This window comes from Atractosteus spatula, chromosome 2 (assembly GCF_055471065.1).
Source record: "Atractosteus spatula isolate fAtrSpa1 chromosome 2, fAtrSpa1.hap1, whole genome shotgun sequence".
Classification (NCBI taxonomy): domain Eukaryota; kingdom Metazoa; phylum Chordata; class Actinopteri; order Semionotiformes; family Lepisosteidae; genus Atractosteus; species Atractosteus spatula.
Window position 1 is genome coordinate 73,919,439 of NC_142707.1, and position 22,459 is coordinate 73,941,897.

General features: G+C 43.3%; 2 protein-coding genes across 2 annotated transcripts; both read right to left on the bottom strand.

Moving 5' to 3' along the window:
• Positions 1–507: 507 nt before the first annotated feature.
• LOC148840262 (trace amine-associated receptor 13c-like) lies at positions 508–1,551 on the bottom strand. The gene has a single exon (XM_088937049.1). It carries the CDS (start codon positions 1,549–1,551, stop codon positions 508–510), a length of 1,044 nt encoding a protein of 347 aa, XP_088793175.1.
• Positions 1,552–19,160: 17,609 nt separating this feature from the next.
• LOC148840263 (trace amine-associated receptor 4-like) lies at positions 19,161–20,156 on the bottom strand. Its single transcript, XM_088908412.1, has one exon. The coding sequence runs from the start codon at positions 20,139–20,141 to the stop codon at positions 19,161–19,163; it is 981 nt and encodes a 326-aa protein (XP_088764538.1). The 5' UTR covers positions 20,142–20,156.
• Positions 20,157–22,459: the final 2,303 nt, after the last annotated feature.

The window sequence follows — 22,459 nt, forward strand, 5'->3', positions numbered from 1 at the left end:
CACTTTTTACTCAAACACTGACTATACATACGCTAGAACACACACCTCTCCGCATGCTTATCCTTACTTCCATATGAAGACATTCATATTACTTTTTCACTGTAGCTTTCCCTCACTTTTCATCATTGAGGAGAAACTTAAGGAAGTTGAAAACGACAAAAATGGAAAAGAATTCGGGATTAAGTTATCTACGGCACTTGTTTCTTGAGGAAGAAAAGCTTGCTCTGCATTGATTCCTCAGAGGCACAATATGAAATTCCTTGTCGCTTTTTTTCTGTTGGTTAATGATGGTTTTATTAGGTTTAACACTGCTAGCTTTTGAAAATAATAACAGATAAACGTTAGGATTAGTTTCCCAATTCTATTTTACTATTGCAAATAATAAGAAAGTAAAATTAATGTTTGCAAGCCATTTCTTTTTACTTTTCTACAATCTTAATCAACTTAATAAAATAAAAAAAATACTATCTCAAAATAATTTTAATCTGCTGGGATACATATCATTGTTTAGATTTGTTCAGAAAACAATTTTGTACTAGAAGAATGTTTGGTAAATATTCTGAATGTAACAATAAGTTTTAGTGATTTCTGGAACCAAGGATAAAAGAATGCATAAATTATTGGATTTAAGGTAGAATTGAAGTAGCCTAGCCAGACAAAGAGTTCAAAGAGAATTGCAGGGGTAGAAAAGTTAGTGAAAGGATCTATAATGGAATTAACAAAGAAAGGCATCCAGCAGAGTATAAAAACACCAACCACAATACCTAGTGTTTTTGCAGCTTTCCATTCAGATTTCTGAGAAAATCTGTCTTTTTTTTCTTCTCTAACATTTGCTTGATCAGTCTTTGTACCAATTTGTACTACATGTTTCCTGGCTATGAAAAATATTTTTGTATACAAACCCACCATAATACAACAAGGCAGGAAAAATGCAATCAATGTGTCCAGTGACCCCCATAATGCATTATAAAAAAGTACACAACTTCCTAAGCAATATGTACTTGATACATATTCATCTAAACCCTCTGCATTGCCTCTGGAATATAGAAGTCCATATGTATATATTGCAGCAGCTCCCCAACTCACAGCAATCATCAGCCAAGCAACATGATTTGTAATTTTTGAATAATAATGCAGTGGATTACACACAGCCTGATAGCGATCTAGAGCAATAAATATCAGATGGAAAATTGAAACTGTAGTCAGAAACATATCAAAACTGGAGTGCAGCTGGCAAAACATGTCTCCATAATACCAACAGGTTTCAACTGATCTGATCATGCTGAAAGGCATCACAGACATCCCCAGCAGAAAATCTGCAAGGGCTAGTGACAGTACAAGCATATTTGTTGGTGTGTGAAGCTGCTTAAAATAGGTTATTGAAATCATAACAACCAGGTTTCCAAGTATTGTGATTATCATCCCAGTTGCAAGCAAAATATATAACAAAATGTAAGTTGTCAGAGAACGCACTTCCCTTGCGCAGGATCCATTAATTGTGGGATAGCAAAAATTTTCTTTTCTGAGCTCTTGAAGCATAGACACATCCATTGGTTTGAACTGAAGGAAGTATTTTTAATAATGTATTTTTATAATTTAATAATATTTTTTTAAGGAACACTTTGGATACTCAAAAATACCAAATGAATACAATCTAGGTATTTAGGTTAGATAAATTTCTATTACAATTTCTCCCTTCTTTGAACAAATACAGTACACCCCTTACAGTCTATGTATCTCTATTTATATTACCTATGTGTTTTCATAGAGACTTCCCCGGAGGGCAGATATGATGATGTAAGGTGCCATATTCTAAATAAAGCAGTCTTTCCTAACATTAATTAACTTAATCATGGATAATTTAAGACAAGATAAAACTAACATTTTATCTTCATTTGGCATGCCTTGTATATTGTATATTTAATAAAGCAAGACTATGGACATGCCTGTATACTGTGTATAGTCAGAATACATAAAATTAAAATTCCTCCTTCAGAATTCATCGGATTTAATTGTGTTATAGTGTAGCAGACTTAGTGAACAGCAAAAGAGATGCTTGGAAATAAAATTCCTCTTTGTTTCTGTATTTATTTAAATTTAAATTTCTGTATTAATGGATTTATTTTCACACATTATTACAGATGCAGCCATTCAAAACAAGCGGGCGATACCGCATTATTTTGCGGTGCGCTTTACGCAGTCTACCGCGAGTTACCGTAAATTCTCCTATAGTACTGCAAGTAAAATAATAGTATCCGGAATTTCCGCAAGGTGGAGCTAATAAAGCTCAACCTCTCATGTTTGAGCTGTCGCCATCAAAGTCTTTAACGAAGGTATTACTAATAGTATTAATAATGAATGACCTTGGTCAAGCTGTATACTCAAAGTATTGCCCTGGTCCGCATTCTTTTTTTCATTGACCGTCTTTGTAAAAGTAACACACAGTTCACAGCATTTCGCAATCACACATTTGTTTCCAATCATGCAAAGTACAGTAATTTTTGAGAATCTCCGATTCACCATGCCTTTCACATGCTCATAAAAGAGATTGATTTAGGAACATAAACATATTACTGTATGCAAACTGTACTGTATACAGTATGTATATGTATATTTAATGTCTTTACTGTGCCCGTTTAAGTATTGAATATTTATATGGAATTTTACCACTGAAGGGAAATCTTAGTAGCTGAGCATAAAAAGAATAGGAGCATACTGTAACGCGTGTGAAGGCCATAAACAATATTAATTTTGGAACATAAACATACAGTATATGGCTGGTCTCGGTACTTTAAAGAAAACATACACACCAGTATTCCATTTCTCCCTAAACATTTTAAGCATCGAAGTCTTTAACTAACGTGATACCGGAGTCAACAAGCATACTTTTAGAATTTGATTAAAAGGGAATATAATATGGAATCGCATATCTAAAGAAATTGATAACGATATAATTATATTCATGTACCACAACACAAGAATTGTACACGCTGTACGATGTCTGTTGATAATGTTTTGTAGGGCTTTTTCAACACTCCTCATGTGACCTCACTGGTGGCGCTGTGGGTTAGGTTCCTGACCACCATGTCACACGCTGGGTGTTTGAATCTAGCTGGAGGCATGACTTCTTTTTTTAACAAACATTTCTTTGAAAAAATAAAACGTTTCCCTGGCTCAGAGATGAAATAAAACTTCACTCGCACCAAACAAATTTATATTTCTAAATATCACAACATGATCGAATTTAAGGCATTTTAATAACAATGAATAGTCACCTATGCGTTACAATATATATACATTTATATTGATTTAAATCGCGTTTAAATCGCCTTTATTTAAAACCCGTAAATAAAGCTGATACTGTTTAGACTTTTAATTATTTAAAACTGTATTACAGCTGCACAATGCACAAAGCAACGTAAATCGCTATCTTTGTCTTCTGCGTAATAATGTTGTTCAGCTCTCTGTCCAGCAAATTAACGATAGTAGTAATAATGAACTTTATTGTATATGACGCCTTTAAAGGTGGCTCCTCAAAGCGCTTTACAGGATAAAAACAATAACAACAATACTGTTAGGCTGGGCAAATGATTTTTTTATAGAAATACAAAATGAGATATAATGATGTGTTCCGGCTTAGACATTAACAAGTACAACCCCCCTCTCTGCGGGAGTGCTGGTTGTGACGAATTAAACCTGTTTCACAGGTATTTTCAAAGTAGAAGGGGGCGAGATTTCCAGCGAAAGAAACCTCCCCCCTCCAAAACCAAGGAAGTACAGTACTTACTAGTTAAGAAAGCTAGGCTCCTCAATGAAATCGCTTTAACATGCTAATGCATTGGTGTAACAGTCCGGGCGTGGCAAGCTTCTATGTCAACCCGACTACGGCGAAAGGAACCCTTCTTTCATTGGAAGACAATGAACATATTCTAGCCCTAAATGAATTAATAGCAAACATGGTTTACATAAAAGACATTTTTCCAAGAAAGTTTAGCCTTTGTCACTAATGAAACCACTAAATAAAGACATAAATATAGAAATCTTAAGATTTTTAAAATACATGACTTTGCTAAAATTTATTTAAAAATAAAAACGATTACAAACGCCAGCGAAGAGAGAGAACAGGGGAGGGATGTTGGTTTTGCATAAGGGGTGGGGCTATGGAAATGAGGTCTATTTGGGAATGTGGAGTTACATGTTCTAGCTGTTTGTGAATTATCGTTGTTGAGTATGGAGTGTTGAGGTATTGATTTTGTGTAATGCTTTATGTTGAAAACTGAGGTGGAATTTGTTTATGATAAAGAGGATAAACTGGGATGGGAGGAGGGTTTGGTTTTGCATAAGGGGCGGGATTATGATAATTGGGGGAATTTGAGGGAGTTTAATGGTTTGATATATTTGATTTTGTATTGTGGTTGTTATCTATGTTTTTGGTTGGTATTATGTTTATATGGTTGTTTTTATTGGTTGGTTGTTATTATGGTTAATATGTTTATTGTGTCATTTTTGATTATTGGATGTAATAATCAAAAGAAAGAGAGAGAGAGAGCGAGCGCCTTCTTTTTACTTTTGTAGCCAAAGGGCCTTGCAGATCAGATTCCCTTCCCCCTACGGAAAGACAGACACATGTTTTCACAGTTTAGAAGCCGCTCTTCAGACGCAGGCGAGCGAGCAGCCCCTAGATAAAACATCAACTTTATTTCAACTCCAACAAAAGTATTAATGTTTTTTTAATCAAATTCTAAAAGTATGCTTGTTGACTCCGGTATCACGTTAGTTAAAGACTTCTATGCTTAAAATGTTTAGGGAGAAATGGAATACTGGTGTGTATGTTTTCTTTAAAGTACCGAGACCAGCCATATACTGTATTTTTAATTTTCCAAAATTAATATCGTTTATGGCCTTCACATGCGTTACAGTATGCTCCTATTCTTTTTATGCTCAGCTACTAAGATTTCCCTTCAGTGGTAAAATTCTATATAAATATTCAATACTAAAATGGGCAGAGAGATAGACAGAGAGAGAGACACCAAGGGGTGCGGAACCAGTGGACTATTTACATGGAAAATGGGCGATCTCCCCAGACTGTAAGCCCGTTTCACTGTTACCTGGATACCTCTTGGGGGATATCCTCTATATACTCTTGGGGGGAATATTCTCTTGGGGGATATTCTAACAACAAGTGATTATAAGACGATCTGTCAAAGTGCAATGAAATACAATATGCTGGACAGTATGCTTCTCAAAGCGCTTTACAGGATAACAACAACAATTTTACAAGTCCTGGGAAGAAGAATATCATCAATATTAATAATAATAATAAACTTTATTTCATATAGCGCCTTTAAAGGTGGCTTTTTTAAAAAAAAACTTTTTTTAATGCATTTGCATTTGCACACAGAGCAGTGTTTACTTGAACATGGAGATGCCAAACTGAATAATTCCTGCACAAAACCATTGCAGCGGAATTTGCATCATTTGGCAGGGCTATGATTCATACAAGTGGTGGTGGATTTGGAGACAAAATGTATTTACAATGGGTTGCTGTAAGTGGAGCACTAATAAGCCCAAAGCTCTACTTATTATTTTACAAAAGAATGCACCTGACAAGCTGGACAGTATGGTTCTCAAAGCGCTTTACAGGATAACAACAGCAATAACAACAACAATTTACAAGTTCTGGGAGGAAAAATATGATCAATATTAATAATAATAATAATAAACTTTATTTTATATAGCGCCTTTAAAGGTGGCTCCTCAAAGCGCTTTACAGGATAACAACCGATGAAACAACATTGGTTGGGGGTTGAAAATACCTGTGAAACCGGTTTGTTCACAATGTACTGTAGACACAGAGTGTTACACCAACGCATTAGCATGTTAAAGCGATTCCATTGAGGAGCCGGGAGCGATAATTGTTTTGTTCCTTGATACTGTAACGCCCTCGCCTGGTGGTGAGGAGGAAGCGCCCCTAGGCGCTCGTAGTACCGCGGGGCATGCTGGGAGTGGTAGCCAGGGAGAGTATGAGGGTCAGCACGATGACCAGCGGCTGACCCTACCTGTGTAAATAATGTCCTAGTAATTCGAGTGCCCTGTGTAGTCCTGTAAAAGTGTAGTGTGTTGTTAGGTAATTACCACCCTAAATATGTGTACGTGTTCCGTCAGTCTCCTCATGTGTGTGTAGATCCTGTGTTTGGTTTTTGTGTGGTTGTCAAATAAAGTCAGTGTTTTGGCTGGTTAATCGCGTCTCCACTGTTCTTTAGTTCTGAAAAGAACCTGCAACGCTACATTGGTGTCAGAAGCGGGCAGAATGAGCAACTCGTGGCAGACATTATCCGACTCTGTTAAGCGCCGGCTGACGCTGACAGACGCAGAACCCATCGGCAGCACTCATAGGGAGCCTGAGCAACTCCTGGGTGCGACAGGTGGCCACAGCCCTTACCAGGGCTACCCAGTAGTGGCCCCGCCAGTAGAATTGGGGCGGCTGCCCCGGAGAGAAGATGCCCTCCCTGCCGGAGCCGATCAGCGATTCCCACACCCATCGGCGCGGGTGCGACCAGGTCGCTACGATGGTGAAGCGCCTTGGGAAACCTATGAGGCGCAGTTCCAGCTCGCGGCCCGGACGAATGGCTGGAGCCGGGCGGAGATGGCCAGCCACCTGGCGGCGGCGCTGGAAGGAGCGGCCTGCCAGGTGCTCCTGGACGTCCCGGAGGAAGACAGAGGCGACTACGCGGCGCTGGCGGCAGCCCTCCAGCTGCGCTTCGGTGTAGAGGAGGCGCCGGACTTGATGCGGGAGAGGCTGGCCCTGCGGCGGCGCCGACCAGGGGAGCGACTGGGCCCGGTCGCCGCGGATGTCATGTTCCTTGCCCGCCGAGGATACCCAACTTTCCCCCGGGAGGCGCAGCGGGAGATGGCTCTCCAGGCCTTTCTCAAGGCCCTCTCGCCAGAGGAGCTGCGGCGCCACGTGCAGCTGGCCGCGCCAACATCGCTGGAGCAGGCCTTGGCCCTTGCCACACGGGCTGAGGCGGTGTTCGGGGTGGCTGGAAGCGCCACCAGACGCAGTGCGCCCTGCCGGCTGAGCGAGACGGCGACGGAGGGATCCAGCGAGGGGGAAGAGGAGCCAGCCCGGGCAGCGACCCCCGCGGAACAGCCCCGCACGCTGATTTGCGACCGCTGCGGGAAGAAGAGGACACCGAGCCCGGTTCTGCCGGGCACCCGAGCCTCGTCCTCCCCGATCGGCGTCGGGAAACGGGAACGGGGCGGCTCAGCGCGGGGAAGGCCGCCCTTGAACACCTCAACCCCCGCTCCGGAGAGCGCTGTAAAAACCGGTGCCCCTCACGCCACCGTGGGGCGAGTCGGCTGTAGCCGAGGCCTGTACCTCCAATGCCGAATCGAGGACCAACCCTGCCTGGCCCTACTCGACACCGGTTCTTCGGTGACCCTACTCCGACCGGGCGTCCTCCCCGACACCGAGGGCACCAACCCCCCAGGATGGGAGGCCTCCAGCCTGCGGCTAAGGACTGTGACGGGACAGCTCGCTGCAGTCCGGGGGAAACAGGTGCTTGCCTTCCGTCTGGGTGCAGCGACGGTGCGCCACCCCTGCTACCTCGCACCCATCCAGGAGGACTGCATTCTGGGGCTGGACCTGCTGCAGCGAGTGGGGGCCAGTTTGGACTTGGACCGGCAGGAGTTGGTGTGGCAGGGGGAGCGACTGCACCTGGTGGAGGGCAGGCCCGGCGAAGGCCGAGGGACGCGGGCTTGCCGGAGCCGGGGGAACAAGAGGCGGCGGCGGCGGCGGCGGCGTCAGTCGCCGGGGCAGACCAGGCCTGTGAGCCGGGGAGCGAGCGTGCCGGATCCTGCTCCCGAGTCAGCCGAGGGGCCAGACAAGGCGGCGGCGGCGGGGGCCGAGCGTTGCGTGGAAGCGAGGCGCGCCGTGGAGGACCTCTTCCAGCGGAGCTGCGAAGGCCTCGATCAGGACCAGCGGCAGCGGCTCCAGGAGCTACTCGCCCAGAACGAGGACCTCTTTGCGGCGAGAGATGAGGACTGCACCCGCACTGCCCTGGTCCAACACGAGATCAACACCGGCGACGCTCGGCCCATCCGCATCCCACCGGGACGCATGATTCATGCCAAGCGGACCGCCGCCGAGGAAAAGATCCGGGAGATGGCCGCAGCGGGGGTGATTGAGCCCTCCGCGAGCCCGTGGTCGGCGCCAGCCGTACTGGTCAAAAAAAAAGACGGCTCGTGGAGGTTCTGCGTCAACTATCGCAAGCTGAACGAGGTCACCCGGAAAGATTCCTACCCCCTGCCGAGGATAGATGACGCCCTGGACTACATCACCGGGTCGACCTGGTTCAGCTCCCTGGACCTCCGCTGCGGCTACTGGCAGGTACCGCTTGCTCCCGATGCTCGCCCGAAGACGGCCTTTTCCATCGGCCAGGGCCTCTGGCAGTTTACTGTCATGCCTTTTGGCCTGTGCAATGCCCCGGCGACGTTCGAGAGGCTGATGGAGAGGGTGCTGGCATCGGTCCCGCGGAACCAGTGTGTGTTGTATCTGGACGATCTGCTGGTCCATGCCCGGAGTTTCGATCAGGCCTTGACGAACCTCCAGGCGGTGCTGGCCTGCATCCGCCGTGCTGGCCTGAGGCTCAACCCCCGCAAGTGCGAGCTCCTGCGGCGGGAGGTGACCTTCCTGGGACATGTTGTTGGACCGCGAGGGGTGGCTACGGACCCAGGTAAGGTCGCCGCAGTGAGGGGCTGGCCGACTCCACGCACCGTCGCGGAGCTGCGCAGCTTTCTGGGGTTGGCCTCATACTACCGGAGGTTCGTCCGGGATTTTGCCAGCATCGCTGCCCCGCTGCACCGCCTCACCGACAAGGGCCGCCGTTTTGACTGGGACTCGGGCTGTGAGACTGCCTTCGGCCGGTTGCGTGAAGCTCTGGTGGGGGCCCCCGTGCTGGCCTACCCCGACCCGCGGTTGCCGTATGTTCTCGATACCGACGCGAGTGACTCGGGGGTGGGCGCGGTGTTGGTGCAGGAGGGGCCGGATGGGGAGCGCGTAGTGGCCTACTATAGTCGGGCTTTGACTAGGCCTGAGCGGAACTACTGCGTGACCCGTCGCGAGCTGCTAGCGGTGATGGCGGCGGTCCACCACTTCAGGCCGTACCTGTTCGGGACCCGGTTCCGGCTGAGGACCGACCATGCGTCCCTCACCTGGCTGCTCCACTTTAAGGAGCCGGAGGGGCAGATGGCGCGATGGATAGAGATCCTGCAGGAGTACGACTTCACTGTCGTGCACCGTGCGGGGTCTCGCCATCTCAATGCCGACGCTCTCTCGCGGCGCCCCTGCGAGGCCGCGGACTGCCACCACTGCGCCCGGCGGGAGCAGCGTGAGGGGGCTGTCCGCCCCGTGGCGGGGGTGAGCACCGCGGCCACGGCCCGGGAGGGGCCGCTGGGGGTGGGCCTGCCAGACCTGGCGCAGCGTCAGGCAGCTGATCCTGACGTGGGGCCGGTGCTCCGCTGGAGGGCAGCAGGAGTGCGGCCTACGCGAGAGGAGCTCGCCCCGCACCCAAAGTCCGTCAAGGCCCTCTGCGCCCTGTGGGAGGCCTTGGAGGTAAAGGACGGGGTGCTGCGCCGGGGGTGGCGGGTACCCTCCAGTGGCGAGGTACGGTGGCAGCTGGTGGTGCCTCGGTCGCTCCGCGGGGCGGTGCTCCGAGCGGTGCACGGCCAGCCGGGCGTGGGGCACTTCGGCGGTAAAAAAACCCTGCAGCGTCTCCGAGGCCATTTTTATTGGGGTCTTTGCCACCGGGACGTGGAGCGGTACTGCCGAACGTGTGCGGTGTGCGTGGCACAGAAGGGCCCCCCCGAGCGCTCCCGGGCCCCCCTCCAACAACACCAGGTGGGGGCTCCTATGGAGCGGGTGGGAGTGGACGTTTTGGGCCCGTTTCCGCGCACTGAGGCCGGGAACCGCTACGTCTTGGTGGCCATGGATTATTTTACGAAGTGGCCGGAGGCCTACGCCCTCCCGGACCAGAGTGCCCCCACGGTGGCCGATGCACTGCTGGAGGGGATGTTTGTCAGGCTGGGGGTGCCGGAGGAGTTACACAGTGACCAGGGGCGTAACTTCGAGTCCCAGGTCTTCGCCAGAGTGTGCCAGCGCCTGGGGATCACTAAGACGCGGACCACACCGCTGCATCCCCAGAGCGACGGGTTGGTGGAGCGGTTTAATCGGACGCTCGCCACCCAGCTGGCCACCCTGGTGTCCCGGCACCAACGGGACTGGGACCGCCACCTCCCCCTTGCGCTCTGGGCGTACAGGACCGCGGTCCAGGAATCCACCGGGTGCACCCCGGCCTCGCTCATGCTGGGCCGGGAAATGCGAACACCGGTGGACCTGGTCTTCGGCCCGCCGCCCGGAGACGGGTCGGCACCGCCGGCTGGACCGGACTACGAGTGGGACCTGCGGCAGCGGATGCAGCGGGTGCACAGCTTTGCACGGACCCACCTGACACAGGCGGGGGTCCGGCAGAAGCGGTACTACGACCTGCGCTGCAGGGGGCCTGCCTTCCAGCCCGGGGACTCGGTTTGGGTGTACAACCCGCGGCGCCGCAAAGGCCTCAGCCCTAAGCTGGCGCCGTCGTGGGAGGGGCCCACTGAGGTACTCGGGGTGGTGGGCGAGGTCTGCTACCGTGTCCGGTTGCGAACACGGGGGAGAGTGGTGGTCCTGCACCGAGACCGCCTGGCCCCCTACCGGGCCCGGGAGGAGGAGCCGTGTGGGGAGGCTCTGGAGGAGCAGCCGGGGCTGGAGCCGGCCGATAGTGGGGCGTCCGTGGGTCGCCAGCCGTCACCGCGGCGCGGCGGCCGCTCACGCAGGGTTCCGCAGCAGCTGGCCGAATACGAGTACAGCCTGAGGGGGGTGTTCGACGTCGGCGAGACGCCAGACGCTTCAGGTGGGGGCAGTGTAACGCCCTCGCCTGGTGGTGAGGAGGAAGCGCCCCTAGGCGCTCGTAGTACCGCGGGGCATGCTGGGAGTGGTAGCCAGGGAGAGTATGAGGGTCAGCACGATGACCAGCGGCTGACCCTACCTGTGTAAATAATGTCCTAGTAATTCGAGTGCCCTGTGTAGTCCTGTAAAAGTGTAGTGTGTTGTTAGGTAATTACCACCCTAAATATGTGTACGTGTTCCGTCAGTCTCCTCATGTGTGTGTAGATCCTGTGTTTGGTTTTTGTGTGGTTGTCAAATAAAGTCAGTGTTTTGGCTGGTTAATCGCGTCTCCACTGTTCTTTAGTTCTGAAAAGAACCTGCAACGCTACAATACAATATCTGATCTGCAAGGCCATTTGAAACAAAAACTAAAAATAAGATACAATAATATCTTAAAACATTTACATATATTGTTAAATTATTACTTTAGATATATACTTTAGGTTACTGAAACAGCCATCTTTAACCATTCCGTGTCTGAGTCGCTGCAGGTAGAGACACGTTCGAAAAAAAGTTCATCCCAGCTACAATACATTATTTTTAATATTTTTGTGGTAAGAGGGAGCAAAACATCAGTATTTACTGCTAATAATTAGTGTACAATCTATTGTTGAAATCTGAGCCTAAATAGAAAGAAAAAGCATTTTCAGAGAGCAATTACGCTGTGTTTATGTAGAATAAGTGATTAGGTTTATGAGCAATCTAATTACTCATTCGTTTAAAACGCTATATAAAATAAAGTTTATTTTTAATTTGCTGGACAGAGTGGTGAACATTATTATGCATAAGATAAAGATAACGATTTACGTTAAAAGACATTTGAATAAACACGGGTTTGTGATTTAAATGGGAATGGGGTTGAAGGGAACTCTTAATCTAAATAAAAATAAATAAAACAGGTTTCGATAGTTAATAACCACTTTTTATGCACGAAACACGGGTGATTTTCCTTCCTCCTGATCTGTTTAGAAATCTGTGTACGCTGTAAGGATTTTACTTCTTAATTAAACTTTTAAAATACACGTTTCGAATAGAAAGAAATCCTCTTCCTGGTACAGTATGTATAGCAGACCAGCACGTCTTTTTTCTCCAATCAGAGGGGTGTCAGATGGTGTCAGCCAATCACCATTCTGAAGCCCTACCGTAATCTCTGGTATAGGGAGACCCCAGAATTCTGTCCCATAGTTTAGATAGATGATAGATACTTTTATTGATCCCGTGAGGGAAATAAAGTAAATCATTTTCATTTTAGGAAATTATTAAACGCTCGGTTAAAAGCAAAGGAGATTGTCTGTTATAGTGGACATAAAAACAAGAGTTTGCTGCGTCGTTATTGGAAACCCAAATTTAACAAAAAATCGCTGGCATTATATCCTAGAAGACACAGACTGGCGCCAGACCGGTAAAATGCCTGATGAACTAGGGATTGGACAGTTTCCAAGTGCTTGTACAATCGATGGAAATGTTCAAATAAATGTGCAAAAGAAATAAACAAAATAACCATTTATTTCTTTATCATATTGGCTAGCTAATGTCCTCTCTTTGCTAGTTAGTGGCTGTGTTTCTGCGTTTGGTAGCAGCGGGTGACTGTTCTCAGGCGGAAGATGTAAACAGCTTAATTTTCGTGGTAAATAATTTTTTTAAATTAAAATTCATTCAATACAGCAATCAAATATTTGGGTACCGTTTCATAAAACTTTCATGCTTAAAATGTTTAGGGAGAAATGGAAGACTGGTGTGTATTTTTTCTTTAAACTACCAAGACCAGCCATACACAGTACAGTATACGTACTGTAACGCTTATGGCCAACAGGCACTTAAGAGCCGGCATACCAGAGCAGGTGACGTCACCGCCCTTCCCTGTGATAGCAGGACTACAGCTACTGGGCTGTAGAGAGATCTCTCTTTGGCTCACCGGGCTGGGTCCCTGCAGAGTGACGCGGGAAGTCCCGGGTTCGAGCCCCGGACAGTGCGGGGCCGACCTGATGCGGCAAAGGCACACGCCTGAGCCCCTGTTGCGTTACAGTACATACAGTAATGTTTATGTTCCTAAATTAATATCGTTTATGACCTTCAGATGCGTTATGCTCCTCTTTTATGGTCAGCTACTAAAATTTCCCTTTAGTGGTAAAATTCCATATAAATATTCAATACTAAGCTGATTAAAATGTGCACAGTAAAGAGATTAAATGATTAAATCTTTTCACTACCAACCAATGCACCACGAGTGCCCCTGTCGGTCATTTTGGCCAGCCAATCACTTACCGCGGTGCCCTGCGGTGGCTTGTGGGTAGTTTACCGTACCGCAGGTTTGTACCGTGTATTTTGAATGGCTGCATCTGTAAATAACATCTGGATGAATTTAGAGTGAAGAAAATTAACTTTGCTCTTTCATATATCATCTATTTTTCTTCAGTGTTAGTAAAATAAATGAAAAATACAATGAAAGTGAAATTTAATATTATTTTTAAATGTGTTTATTCAGCCATTTTCCAAAGGAAACACCACCTTCACAGTGAAAATGTTATTACAATATAGTTATATTCCATGTGCACTGAAATATTACTCAGATAGCACATTTACTGTGCTCTATATCATAAAAACAAAGACAGGCATCTTAAAAAGGCTTTTCAAAGGTTTGAAATCTCGGATGAATAAAATATTTTAGATTCAGTTCTTTGTGTGACCCTGAAACTACAAGCATTGCCTTGATTTATAACTTATGCTTTTAACTACATATTCAAACACTATTGCTTATTGTATCGCTTGTTTTATTTCTTCCTTTGCCAGCAGTTATGTCACCCTGCAGTTCACACTGGCAACCCGATGAAACTAAGCAGGGGTGAGCCTGGCCAGTGCCTGTACCAGGGAGACCTCTGGTTACACCTCCAGGGACCTCCACCTTCCAGGGAGAGCTGCTGGAAGAGGTGTTAGTGGGGCCAATAGGGGTGCTCACTCTGTGGTCCTTGTGGGTTCTAATGCCCTCAGTATGGTGACGGGGACACTATACTTTAAAATAAGGCACTGTCCTTCTGATGAGACGTAAAACCAAGGTCCTGACTCTCTGTGGTCCTTAAAAGTCCCATGGTTTTTCTGTAGTGGTGTTACTCTAGCCAAATTTCCCCTTGGTCTTTACCAATCATGGTGTCTTAATAATCACCATCTTTGAATAGGCTTCATTACTCTGTTCTCCTCCCCACTGGTAGTTGAGGTGTGGTGAGTGTACCATGCACACTTTGACTTCTGTTGCAACATTCAGATGGGAGCTACACATTTGTGGTGGTGGAAGGGAGTTTCCATTAACCATTAAAGGAACTTACTATTTGCTCATTTTGTACTGTATCAGATGTCAAATCTCTTTAACTTGAAAACTGTATTATGGGCCCCGTGGCCCATAAATTCAAATTTACAAATGTTGAATCTTACATAACCTAGGAAGTAGGTGTACAAGTGTTCTTCACACTGTGAAAATTGTGACCTTTGTTACTCCATTTCAATTTTGATATCTGATGAGACTGTAGAGTTGTAGAGCAGTATTTCACTGTGAAAGAGTAAGTCTGTTGCGCAAGTAAAAGGCAAAATGCTAAGTTTTTGCAATTGAAGCTCTGTAAACTAAATGTTTCTCATTTTATTTTATGCATTTTAATGTTTTTACTTGGCATTCCATAAAAAATGATTGTCATCTTTAATAAGAAAGAAATATTGTGTTTTCTTTCTTCTCTTTTTAGCACAGAATAAACCTATTACTTGTTCCTTTGCAGCCTACACATGCTGACGCAGCTACCCACCTGAACTACTACAGGGACAAATGTTGTGACAGGTTGACAGACTAGTTTTCTTCAGAAACCAAGCTTCCCTTAGACAAATTTATTCTAACACTTTTAAAAAGGGTTTTAAAATAATTCCTTACTTTGGCAACATTGGTACATTTAATTGTAATAGGTTGGAAAAATAGCTCTGTGAAAGTTGCTTCCCTACAAACAGCACATGAAACCCACCTTATTTGTTACTGCTGCATTTGTGCCAGTTTTTGCTATTCAAAGTAACATTACTGCTGCTTTCGGTTCCAAAATATACTGTAGGACCTTACTTTTTCAGTAAGTAAGGTCTTTTTCAGGGGGCGTGACGTCACTCAGCCACCCTGCTATGGCACAGGAGAACCAGACTGATCTGATTCGTTAGTGCAGTGTTTGTGCTGGTTTGTGCCATTGAAAGTAACTTCCCAGCTGCTTTTCTTTGAAAGAGATAGCACCTTCTTTTTTCATAGTGTGAAGTCACCCAGCCACCATAGAATGGTGCAGGAGAATCAAGCTGATCTAATTCATTAGTGCTCCAATTCTGCCGGTTTCTGCCATTGAAAATATCTTCCCAGCTGTTATTGTTTGTGAGATAAAGTGTTTTCTTTTTGGAGGTGTGACATCACTCAGCCCTCCTACAACTGCACAGGAGAACAGAACTGGTTGATTAGTTAGCGCTCAGTTTGTGCTTGTTTGTGTCATTAAAAATAGCTTCCCAGCCATTATAAATGGTATAGAAATGTGGTACAGAAACATAAAATAGACTAGTTTAAGAAAATTCTGAAGTCTGTGCAGTTGTCTATGTTCCGGTGTTCCTCCATTCCAGATTTTACCCAGTCCTACAAAAAATCAAAAAGCTCCAGAGATTCTCTTTAAGGAATAGAAACTACACACTCACCACAATTCTGCATTATTTACAACATTTTTTTTGCATAGTACAGTATGCTCTTTTGGTGTTTTTGGTTTCTTTGTAATTTTGTGTAAATTTTTGTTGATCTTCTTTCCTTCACTTGTTTTAGGTTTCTTTGGTTTTAGTATTGAAACACTTCTGGTTGCTTTGGTTTCACTTCCTCTGAAAACAATTATAACATCAGTAAATGTAATTATCTGTTGTTTATATATTTTTTTCTTTGCATTGTAATGGAAAATGAAACGTCCTATTAAGTAAATTCATCACTAAGCAACACTTGTAGTTTTCAATTTAGACTGTGGCATTAAATTCTTCAAGAAAGAAACTGCATTTCCCACTGTCCCACACATCGTCTCCTTGCTTTTGGGGATACCTGGGGTGGGCCATTCGGTGAATCTCTTTTGTTTTATTGATAGCAGCTAGTGACAAGGATGTTTTTTCCTAGAATTTCAAAACATGATTATGTAGTTTTTTACTCAGACATGCTAATCTGCCTTTCAGTCATGCTGTCCTGGTTTTATTATATATTTTGACTATTTACAACTGACATGAGGAGACGATGACAAAAGATAGATATTTACAATACTTTTGGATTTTGCTAGTGCATGAATTAATTTTAAATTTATGAATTTACATTGCTATTTTTTTATTTTTAAGGGATCTATTTAAAATGGAACAATAAGTGTCTCCTTTACAGCACGTAATTTTTAAAAGCTCGTGAGCTGAATATGTGACCGTCGCGGTTCTGCGCGGTGTCGTGCCCCCCGCCATCTGTTCCGTCCCGCAGCACTTGGGGCACGAACTCGGGTCTCCGGCATAATGCAACAGGGAACCAGTCGCATGAGCTAAAGGAGACCTCCCTTAGCCCCAGCAGCCGAGGTCCCTGCTACGCGCAGTGAGGGCTCTGACGTCACCGTATCCGAACTAGCTCCGCTACAAATACGTGGAGAAAAAAAACAATTCTGATGTGCCAAACACATTAAAGAATTCAGTGAAGTATTATCCTTAGATATCCACACTGTACATCAAAATTGTATATACAAGTATTAGTTCTTGCAGATTGCCTTCTTTTAGATGCCATTATGTATACAACTGTATTGCAAGTGATCATTAAAATGATATTAAAACATTTTGAGCAGTGCATATTGTATCTCAATGACAAATTGCAACAATTTAAATACTATATATTAATGTAAATATAGTGCAAAAGGGTATCAGCTATAGTACAGTGCAACATGCAGTATATGAAAAAGTCATTCAAATCACTACTCAAAACTATTTTTTAAAAATTGGCTCCCTTTTTATTTTTAGCTTGTTTTTAAAGTCACTATGTATATATTTTACAATTAAACTCTAAAATAGAATAATCTGTTTTCAAATTACTATTTAATATATACTGTATACTGTATTTGTAACTAAAAATGATCATTATATTATTAACATACAGTATTGTGACATATCTCATTTGGAGCTACGTGATAACAATATCCTGTCTCAACAATCTAATCATTGTATTTAATGAAATTTTGTCATTAGTATGTATATAGTATGAATATCACAGGAAAGCGCTAATGGCTTATACTGTACTAATTTTTTCACTGACCACCACAAGCAGCTGCAGTACTTTAAGGATTCACTGCACCACCTTACAGTTTTACATAGTAGTGCAGCCTTGATCAGATTATTGAAAAATAAAAAGCCATTACATGCTGCTGCGTGGGTTACTAACTGACATCTTACACATATTACATGGCTGCAGCTGTGTTTAAACCACATACAATTATGATAATCTGACTCAATGGTACACTAAACACTTATAGAAATGAATGACAATAATGTATTCCTTTGCACAGGTGAATACCCACAAATGATATCTTATCATTCAGGCAAGTACTGTATGATGTTTCAAAAAATATTATACTTCAAGAAGGCTTCAGGCGTACTTAACCAGATTTATTTAACCAGATAAGTGTTACGTTCCACTTCCCTCCTCTAGAGGACACGTCTACCATTTTCTGTTACAATTAGTTTTTATTATTCTCTGGTGTGTCTTGTATGTATTTTGGTTAAAAGCCTAGCGTCTCTGCAGTTCCTGGCTCAGTATTGGAAGATGGACACCACAAGGCTCGCAGGTAGCTCGAGGGCAGGCCTTATTCCCCGGCGTCCCTACCGTCTTGGTCTGGGATTCAGCTCGCCTGGTCCCGTTATGCTTTTAGTTCTTTGTGTTCCTGGTCTCGGTTCCCCTTCCCGGTGATTTTAAGTGTATCTGTCTTGGATGGATCTCCTGGCCTTTGGATTACGGACTGCACCCCAACGTCCCGTTTTGGACTTTCCTGGATTTGGTTGCTTCCACATTTCCCCCCATGCACCGGATCACTACAGTCACCACCCCCTGTCTATCAACCCATCCTAATCCTGCTGTACCTTCCCCTGATGTCCTTCTCCAGTCATTTCCAGATTATACCGTCTGCATAGGGTCTTTAACAGTGCACTTCACGGGAGTCAGATCCAGCTCCTGTGACAATAAGTTAATGAATAAAAAATGTTCATAAATACTATAATCATGACCTGGAATGCATACATTGTTTATACATCAGAATAATTATTATGCACAGATTTCAATTGTTACTGCCTGTACTAAATGTCCTTACTTTATCTGCAGTAAAACTATAAATGATGTCACTAATGCCACAACCCAAACCCAGGGGTTTGGGGACCCTGTATTTACTGCTCCATACTCTTAAAATTGAAATCAGCATGATATTTGGTAGTGCATCTTTTGAGTATGATTTTCACTCCATAATGAAAAATATTGAATTACCTAGTTCATAAATTCAGCAAAGCCCATTAGTGTGTATTGTGATACCACTAGAGACGTCATCCTGAAGGGACAGTATTTACTCTGAGACATTTAATATCAGCTTGCTTGCATAAAAATGGCCACACCCAGACCTAAGATGGCAACAGGTAATTGTTGGAACAAAGAACAACAATGCACCCTGTTCTATTCTATACAAGTTGACTATTGAGCCAGTAGTTGTGGAGGAGAATGAGAGAAGTTTGCCAAATTCTTAAGCTCTGTGTTTTGCTACTTGGAATCTGACAGTAGGAAATGGACTATGGGAAGACCTGAAGCTAAAAGAGAATGAAAAGTGGAGGACACTGAACTAAGTATGAACCAAGAAAAATCGAGAGTGAGTCTAGACAGAACTTTGTTTTTGACATGTGTTTTTTTCACAGTGAAATGTATCTGTTTTAGGTTAACTACCTATGATCATAATCATACCAGTTCTTCCATGGACAGTAAAGGCTTATAAAGATTTAACATCACAATAAAAAAAACACATACTGTAAATAATGAAAGCAGATGCTAGTTTTAAATATTTTATTTAAATAAACAAAAACACATTTATAATGATGAATTGAAATTGTTCAATGTGTACTATCCCAGCTATACATTTTGACAACTTTATTCCAACAAAAGTTTAATTCTAGATGAATTACGGTGAAATATTTTACCTGTAACAATAAGTTTCAGTGCTTTTCGAAACCATGGATAGAACAAAGCATATATTAATGGATTAAAAGTCGAATTTAAATAGCCCAACCATATTAAGCTATCAAACACGACCGAAGGAGTTGCAAAATTGAGATAGACATCTATCGTTTCATCAGTGAAGTAAGGGACCCAGCAGATTAGAAAGACACCCATAACTATACCTAGTGTCTTAGCAGCTTTATGTTCCCTGTTCTGTTGAGTTCTTTTTTTACTGTCGTCCACTGAAAATATTCTATTTTCCATAATTTGTATCATTCTTGCTTGGTTTCTAGCTACACTGAAAATGTGCGCATATATTCCAATCATGGCAAAACAGGGAACAAAAAAAGTAACTGCATCCAGTAATGCCCATAACTTATTAAAAACAAGTAAACAACCACCCTCACATGACAGTATGGCAACCATATCTTCTAGGCCTTGGTCGTTAGATTTGGTGTAAATCATTCCAAAACTGTATATTACTGGCAATATCCAACCAATAATAATAAACACACAGGACACTCTGATGCTGATTTTGTTTGCATAATGAAGAGGCTCACATACTGCATAATACCGATCAATAGCGATAAAACATAAATGGAAAATGGAGGCAGTGCACAGCAAATTGTCAATAGATGTATGAAGTCTGCAAAAGAATGATCCCAAATACCAACATGTTTCAACCATTCTGACCATGCTAAATGGGAGAACAATTAAACCTAAGAGAAAATCAATGGTTGCCAGTGAAAGAAAAAGCAAGTTATTTGGTGAGTGAAGCTGCTTGAAATGAGAGATGGAAATAATCACAACAAGATTTCCACCAATTGTGAAAAGGACTGTAAGACCAAACACAAAATACATAGCTACCTTCATACCAACAGTTCTGTGCTCTTTTATACAGGATTTGTTCATGTCCTCAAAGCAGTATTCTATTGTGTCAATCTCCGATAATGTTGAATTCATAATGCTGAGATTCACAAAATGAGGCTGATAGAAACAGAAGCCATGTGTTTCAATGAAACCTATTTTTAATTACTTCTGTAAGGAAGAAAGAGAATCATATTAAACATTTGCCAGATATTTGGATGTTTACTTGAAATCATATGGGATTATTACAAATATATTTCCTGTTGCCTGCATGTATTGTTGAAACAAAACAAATCTTAATATAGTGAAAAATACTCTATTGGGTGTCTTAAATTCCCTAAACAATGTGAAATACGAGAGTGCCGGAGAAGTTTTATTGGGATAAATGATAAATCTTATTGTACACACTTTTTAAAACGTTTCAAAGGAATATATTGTGTTTCGCATCTTTTAGTGATGTTAAAATTCAAAATTCTGAAGTGTAATCTATATTACTACGTAACGTAGTCTTTCACAAAATGTTTAAAATGTGTTTGTTTAAATTATTTAAACTAGGAATCTATAACTCTTATTCATCATACTGTAAATACTATAAACTATAAATCATTTGTTTGAAACAGAATCCTGTTTGAAGTACAATATCAATAAATTGCTTTTGAAATGCACCGCATGTTTACAGAGGGAATACAACTTGTTATATTCATGTAACAAACTCAAATGACCATTTCAATACTGCCTTCATCAGAAATCAGGTTAACATTCAGGATTTCACATTTATTGACTGAAAGCTTTATATGAATAACAAAATACTCCTCTTGCCTGATAGGTTAACAGTACAGAAGATTCAGAGTAAAAACAGCCCATTGATATTTACCTATTAACCTATGTTTATATTGAATGTGTATATATATAATTATTTGTGGTAACTCTTACACATTAATATATTATGAACTCAAACACAATGAATTGTGAAATCATAAAACAATACTTACTATTTAACAGGCTCCTCATAAAGACATCTTGCAGAAACTTGCTGTCTCTTTCTTTGTTGATTGTTGTTAGAAAACAGGCTTTTATATAGGACTGGGACTTTGTTATGTTCAACACTGTGTGGATGTCAAGGGGAATATCAAAAAGCTATTGGTCAAAGACAATACACATAATTATGAATAATCCAGCATTGTAATCAGACAATGAGACAAAGAGATACAGCGCCTGTCTAGCAGCTGTTTGCTGTTCCATCTGTAAACAATGGATTAGACCTGTAGTTTAAAAAGGCAATTAACCTTCAATTAAATATTTTGTTTAATTAAAATGAATCCAGACAAGTTAGAATAAAGGCTTGGGTAATACATCCATCACTCTGCTAATTGCAAAGTGTAGGTACAGCACAGCATATTGGGTACATCTCTAAACTAATGACTGGTGGTTTCAAGTCCTAACAGATGATATTTGAGTGAGTTATTTTACCCAGAGTATTGCAGTCCACTCAGCTACATGAAAGCAATCAGAAATATAATCTCCAATGACACTTAAGATGTCAGTTTAATGATTTTCACACAATACACAATCTTTCACAAGATACTCTATGCTTCTGCATAAAATAATTAATAAAGATGTTTTTAAAAAAGACAGAAGTAGGACAGGAACACCAAAGCACAGATGCAAACTTTCTGTACACAAAGGACTAAAATGCAAAAATTTTGAAGCAGACTTTCCTGAGTTATGGAACTTCAGTACATTCTGCTATTGAAATTCTAACCATTTATCTTTTAACACGTAATAGGTAATACATCCCCCATACAGAGGTTAAATGCTGATGTATAGATCAGCATTTGTAGAGAGGTCTTCCTTATCAACAACACCTCTTGCTTACAAGTACCCTGAAGTGACCCCTTTGTGTCACAGATGTCGAAAAGTGTCACATGCTGTGGAATGGCAGGAGAGCAAAAAAAGACCCTGTGCTTAGTGGCGGAAGAGGGGTAATCACGGGCTCAGGGGGTCAGATGATGTTGGGTAGAAGCCTATGCCCTCAGGCTGCAGCAGAGACGACCTGGCGCTAGGCGGGTCTCAAGACATCCAAACCCTCAATGCTGAGCGAGGAGGAAAGGGTGACCCAAAAATATTTAGCCCCACACAAAGACACACTGGAAGGACAAGCACAGCACAAGAAACAAGGGACAGGACAGAATAGAATAGGGCATGACACTGTGTCTACTAATTAGAGAATCCCAGTCAGGGTTGTAGTGGAATAGTGACATGACCCAGGTTCAAACTCTTGAAGCACATTGATTAGCATTGCTGACTCAAAAATGCTACATTGGTGTCAGTAGCGGGCAGGATGGACATCCCGTTGCAGATGC